General features: G+C 30.8%; 1 protein-coding gene across 1 annotated transcript in view; it reads right to left on the minus strand.

The window, feature by feature from the left end:
- Positions 1-1,050: 1,050 nt before the first annotated feature.
- The window catches only part of LOC111083918 (E3 ubiquitin-protein ligase Rnf220-like), a gene marked incomplete at both ends in the record, with an annotated part of 9,524 nt that continues 3,513 nt past the window's right edge, over positions 1,051-7,061 (minus strand). Inside the window, 6 exons of the mRNA XM_022380657.1 lie at positions 1,051-1,106; positions 1,715-1,795; positions 3,026-3,116; positions 3,760-3,880; positions 5,436-5,554; positions 6,384-6,426. Of these exons, the coding sequence (XP_022236365.1) occupies positions 1,051-1,106; positions 1,715-1,795; positions 3,026-3,116; positions 3,760-3,880; positions 5,436-5,554; positions 6,384-6,426 (511 nt within the window). The remainder of the gene's footprint in view (positions 1,107-1,714; positions 1,796-3,025; positions 3,117-3,759; positions 3,881-5,435; positions 5,555-6,383; positions 6,427-7,061) is intronic.

Genomic DNA, 7,061 nt, shown 5'->3' on the forward strand with positions numbered 1-7,061 from the left:
TGTGTCTAGCTAATTTACATAATCTTTCACAAGATTACTATCTGTACAACATCACCATGAAAAAGTTTGTGTCAGTTTCATAATAGAAACATACTCAAATTCAACATGTTGTAGCTAGATGGTGTGTTTGTTCTTTAACTATAAATTCATACTTGAACTAAATGATAGAAGAAATAACAGATGAATGGTAAACAAAACCACAACAAAATAAAAGTAGAATTTGTTATCGCACAAGCTATTCAGGTAACCAAACTGGTCAACAGCTAATCAGGTAACCAAACTGGTCAAAAGCTAATCAGGTAACCAAACTGGTGAAAAGCTATTCAGGTAACCAAATTGGTCAACAGCTAATCAGGTAACCAAACTGGTCAAAAGCTATTCAGGTAACCAAACTGGTCAACAGCTAATCAGGTAACCAAACTGGTCAACAGCTAATCGGTTAACCAAACTGGTCAAAAGCTATTCAGGTAACCAAACCCTGGTGAAAAGCTAATCAGGTAACCAAACTGGTGAAAAGCTAATCAGACAATGAACTGGTCAACAGCTATTCAGATAAACAATTGGTCAAAAGCTAATCAGACAATGAACTGGTCAACAGCTATTCAGATAAACAGTTGGTCAAAAGCTATTCAGGTAACCAAACTGGTCAAAAGCTATTCAGGTAACCAAACTGGTCAAAAGCTATTCAGGTAACCAAACTGGTCAAAAGCTAATCAGACAATGAACTGGTCAACAGCTATTCAGATAAACAGTTGGTCAAAAGCTAATCAGAAAATAGTTAGAAGGTATCTGGATCTGATCACATTTCACTATCTTATTGACAGAACAAAACTAGAGTTATGCAGACATTGACAGAACAAAATATAGTTAAACATACACTAATAAAAACAGAGCTAAACAAACACTGATAGAACAAAATTATGGCTAAATAAACATAAACGGAACAAAACTAGAGCTAAATGAACATTGATAAAATAAAACTAAACTCGTACAGACACATATGCCATATTTTATTCAAACTTTATGTTAAGAATTAAATATCAATGTTACCATTTTTAACAACCCACTTATTGCCTTCAAGAATCATTTCTTGTTCTTCTGATTCTCTAAAATAGAAAAAAAAAAATTATATATATTAACATTACTATATAGTTTTACAGAAAAGTAGAATTAAATAATTTCATTCCTTACAAAGTATAATATTTGTAGTAATTATATATATTAACATTATTATATAGTTTTACAGAAAAGTAGAATTAAATAATTTCATTCCTTACAAAGTATAATATTTGTAGTAATTATATATATATATATATCTATATATTAACATTATTATATAGTTTTACAGAAAAGTAGAATTAAATAATTTCATTCCTTACAAAGTAAAATATTTGTAGTAATTATATATATATATATATATTAACATTATTATATAGTTTTACAGAAAAGTAGAATCAAATAATTTCATTCCTTACAAAGTATAATATTTGTAGTAATTATATATATATATTTAACATTATTATATAGTTTTACAGAAAAGTAGAATTAAATATTTTCATTCCTTACAAAGTATAATATTTGTAGTAATTATATATATATATTGTTATTATTTTACCCAATACAGCAAGTATTTGCGTTGTTGAGATATTTTGCCGAAGCATTTATAAATCCAAATATTTTAAAAATAAAATAAACCTTTGAATAATAAACTTACATCACATTCTCAATTTTTTTTCTTTCCTCGTTTTCTAGGTGTTCATTGGAAGAATAAGGAATAATATCGGCTTCTGTGTATCTGTTAGTTGAAACTAAGGAACAACTTCTACAAATAGCCACTTACAATTAGGGAGATCTTCACCACAACTGGTAATAAACCTATTTGAATAGTTCTCGTCAATACCTGTGTTTATTTCATTAAAGGATTTGTAACAGGGATAAATTTCTTGAATAATCAATCTTTCCATGCATTACTTCTACTTTATATGTTTATTTCATTAAAGTATTTTAAACATAATTTTTGTTCATTTTGTTGTAAAGCTCAAATCTGCTCAAAGGGGTATTTATGTAGTGCTTACCACGGGGATCTAGCCCTTAAACTTTGCGTTATAAACCCTTGGGCTTGCCAATGATCAAATGTAATGTATAATATCTTAGATAATTACATCCTCCCTCGTATTGATCCACGTTTCAACTCTACCGAATATCAATGACCTATGTTTTAATTTTACTGTATTTATATTATTATCATTAAGCAATCATATCAAAATTGAAACCATGTTATTATCACGTCCACATTGAACAAAACGAAAGTAGTTTAAAATACACAGCATAAAGAATATGACCACATCACAAAAATATAAAAATAAGTGAACGAAAATTATCATGATAAAAAAATGGAAAATAAATAAATTTTATTACAATTAAAATGTCTTTCAAGAAGCCAGTAAACGTAAAGATGGTTAGAAAATCAAAGCTACGAAATTTATGTTGTTTCCCTCTGGTGGCACGATCTGTAACGCTCAATCCGGGCTTCTATTCGGAGATAGTCACAACGCAAATAGCCTATTATGTAGTTTTGTGCTTAATAACGAAAGATAGAAATTTTGTTACTATCAATTAATACACAAAACACAAAAAGAATGATCAAGTCCTTTGTATGTTTACAGAAACAACGTTCAAATGTTCTTTGTTAAACAGTTATTTTTAGGCTACTAAAAAGCAGTGCTTCACCTATAACACTCAAATTTATTATATAACAAAAACTTTAAGGACTGACATGACTTGGTGGTTAACACGCTAGACTCGTAACATGTAGGGCGCGAGATAGAAACCCGTCACCGAACATGCCCGTTCTTTCAGCCGTGGGAATGTTATAATGTCATGCACAACCTCACTATTCGTTGAGAAAGAAAAGCCCATGAACTGTTGACTAGTCTATCACTTCAAAATAAAAGAGGCTTTGCTCAGATAGCCCTCATTAGCTTTCACGAAATTCAACAACCAGACACTTCAAGTAAAAGGATACTGTGGTTGACCATAGGTGGCGGTATCATCGCTATCAACGTTTAAGTCTTGATCGTCATCATCTTCACCATTATGTTTTCTCGAATGAAAACCTGAAATTAACCGAAAAATAGCTTACACTTATTATTATCAAAGGCTCAAATTGCGTAAATACAAAAATACTCTACAGGAAACAGCTTAACAATACTTTTGTATTCAAATTTCAGGAACTTATTGTAGTTAAAATTTTAATCAATTATTTGCATTTAAACAGTCTTTCTCAAATTATGGTTGCTGTATAAACTTAACTTAAACTTCTGTTTTGTGTTTTAAAACTACATTTTCAATTCTGTTTATTTCTATCACATTTTTTCGAATATACACCAAAGTGCTAAGTTTATTTTAACACAATAAACGAACATATAGAATGATAATGCTGTCAGGTGATTTCTGAACAAGAAATATATTTTGTGTTATTAACATTTTCCATATTATCATTAAATTCTGATCAAAGCAAGCTACCTACATGAATAATAACTAAATATTAACCCAGTAATTAATATGGCTAATTTAATAAACGTTCTAACTTTTAGGGGTAGCACACATTTATTCATTAGTGGGTACCCTCGCTGTTAACGATATTTTTCTGTCATAAAATTAATCATACTGAAATACTTGATTCAAAGTTATCGTTTGCTTTATGTAGCAATGAATAAGTCACTACTGTAGAAAAAAAAAACTGTTAGTGTTTTCAACCTGCAAATCCTGTCTCTAGACCAGAGGATCGTATTCTGATATGTCTCGCCCATTCATATTGTTCAAAATGTTCACCACCTTCCACGTCCACTGTTTCGTCTTCAGAACCATTGGCTTCTCTCTACAAATACAAAGTTGTTTTACGACTGAAATAACCATTTACTTCAATTTGAAATAATAAGCTAGAATTAGCTGGTAAACATCAGTGATAATTAACAAGTTAGGCTTATTCGGTAAATGTTAGCGAATTACTCAGTTAGGCTTAATTGGTAAAAATCAGCAACGTGAAATCAGTTAGACTTAGTTGGTAAACAATTGCGAAAATAATCAGTTAGACTTTGTAAACATCAGCGAAACTATTTAAGTTAGGCTTAGTCGGCTAAAATTAGCGAATTAATCAGTTAAGCTTAGTTGTTAAACATCAGCGATAATTAATAAGTTAGGCTTATCAGGTAAAATGTTAGTAATTGAATCAGTTAAGCTTAGTTGGTAAACATCAGCGAAAATAATCAGTTAGGCTTTGTAAACAACAGCAAAACTAATTAAGTTAGTCGGTTAAAATTAGCGAATTAATCAATAAGGCTTTGTAAACATCAGCGAAACTATTTAAGTTAGGCTTAGTCGGCTAAAATTAGCGAATTAATCAGTTAAGCTAAGTTGGTAAATATCAGCGATAATTAATAAGTTAGGCTTATCAGGTAAAATGCTAGTGATTGAATCAGTTAGGCTTAGTTGGTAAACGTCAGCGAAAATAATCAGTTAGGCTTTGTAAACAACAGCAAAACTAATTAAGTTAGTCGGTTAAAATTAGCGAATTAATCAATAAGGCTTAGTTGGTAAACATCAGCGAACTTCAAAAAATTAGGCATAGTTAAAATTAGAAGTAATATGTTAGATATTGTTAATTAAAGTTATTTGCCCTCCAGTTAGAAACCGGGTTTCGATACCCATGGGGGGGGGGGGCAGAGCACAGATACCCCTTTGTGTAGCTTTTAACAAACAACAACATAAAATTATTTAAAATGATAATTATTATTCCAAATAAAAAAAAGATATCTAAGGCATGTATTTGTTTCAAACGTTTCACCATTTCGAGTATAATGTTTTGATATATATTTTTTTATTAATTATAGCTGTTATTAATTATTTTTCTACACGTAAAGTGGTATTTTGAAAATTACGCACTTCTGGTACATTGGTTTGGTTAAGTAGTAATAATGACAACAATTTTACTCGGTAATCAAATTGATGGTTAAGTGCCAACATCAAATACAAGAAGTGACGTTTAACACCCCAACATACCAGAAATGAGAATAAAGTCGATTAACTAAAAGATTTTAACTTTAATCTAAATCTGACCTTAATGCTATATAATATAAACAACGCTTAGATAACACAGCTATAAAAACAGTTAAACAAATTTTAACTCTAAACTAAACCTAACCTTAATGTTATATAATACAATATTCGGATAACATTTGTTTGATTCGTTTAAACATACACTCAAGAAATAACTTTTTACGTAATAACTTCTTATTTCATCATACTTCAATCTAGTCGATTTTCCAAAAAATAAAAATCTATTTATTTATTTTCAATGAAATTGATTTTTTTTAAATCAACAATTAAAGCCATTCCATGTATTTAAAAATACTTTAGGGTAGAAAACGTCGTACCTTTCTCACACACCGCTCGACGTGCGAGTTGAAATCCTCCAGCGGCCCCGCTAATCTGACACAGCATGCCGGACACTCGGGTTCTTCCCTTATCCTCTTTTTCCCTTTACTTGGGCGTACTGAAATGTAACTTGTGACCTCAACAAATAATCTTGTATTTTTATATGATTCATTATTGTTGATGATAAACAAAGCCTTAATAAGACTAAGTTACAGCGATTAAAGAAAACGTTAAAAATAAACTAACAGAATTTCGTTAAGAAGGTATCTTGCTAATTGAAAATGGAAACATGCTACGCTAATATAATAATAACTTGACTAACAACGATTTGTAAGCATAATAAAGTAATTTATTTTTGGAGGAACGTCATAAACCACTTCGTTAGGCCTATAAATTGTTGTTTTCTAATTTATTAACAGATAACTTGCTCTAATCAGAAGTTAGTTTTAACTGAGAATTCAAACAAATCAGTAGCAAACTACAGTTCTTTGAACTTTTATCTAAACTGGACTATATAGTCTAGGGCAGGTTGTGTCTGTCCATTCAGAACCGGACTATACAACTACTGTCATATTTTTTAAATTATATCAAACAACGAACTATTTCTGTCCTTCGACGTTATTTTATATAAAATTACACTTTTTACCGCAGCCTGAGGTTTAATTTTAAAGTTTGCCGACTCCGAGCGGCTGATTAAATTTCATGTAGACCCATTTCTTTCCACTCTATAAATTTTACAGCTTCTCTTTCAAACCGACACAGCTGTTGCAATGGAAAGTCACTGTTGAAACCACGTCGGTATGAAATTCCCGCATATTTGGTCTGACGAGAGTTCTACTCTTCCCGCTTCCCGAAACCACGAAAAGGGGGAGGAAGTGGCGGTCTTCCCACACACACACACACAACGACCAATACATCTTACCAAAATAATGAATGTCGCCACTTACCTCCAAGTCTGTTTTGCCGATTGCACTGAACCTTCTGGAAAGTCTGTGTTCATGTAAAAAAAAAGAAGAATCGTATAATTACGTAACCAATGGATGGTGAACCATTAACTTTTACTTTCACGACAACTACTATGTTGTTGTTGTTGTTTCATTAAGCTTACAGATCATTGACGTCAACACTAAATTTAAACAAAAAATATGTTAATTAAACTTAAGAGTTAGAAGAAATAGCAAGCATAATAATTAGTTTTATAGCAACAGATTGTGCCGACGTTTGGAAACTTAATTACCAGTTATTAAACTTTTCTCAGGCCATCTTCATTTTTATTAACGCTTTAACAGATATTTTCAATATAACAAAGCATGCTACACCATCGTTTTTAACAGATGTTTTCAATATAACATAGCATGCTACACCATCGTTTATAACAGATGTTTTCAATATAACATAGCATGTTACACCATCGTTTATAACAGATGTTTTCAGTATAACAAATCATGCTACACCATCGTCTATAACAGATAATTTCAATATAACAAAGCATGCTACACCATCGTTTTTAACAGATGTTTTCAATATAACATAGCATGCTACACCATCGTTTATAACAGATGTTTTCAATATAACATAGCATGTTACACCATCGTTTATAACAGATGTTTTCAGTATAACAAATC

This window comes from Limulus polyphemus, unplaced genomic scaffold (genome assembly GCF_000517525.1).
Source record: "Limulus polyphemus unplaced genomic scaffold, Limulus_polyphemus-2.1.2 Scaffold12112, whole genome shotgun sequence".
Lineage (NCBI taxonomy): Eukaryota > Metazoa > Arthropoda > Merostomata > Xiphosura > Limulidae > Limulus > Limulus polyphemus.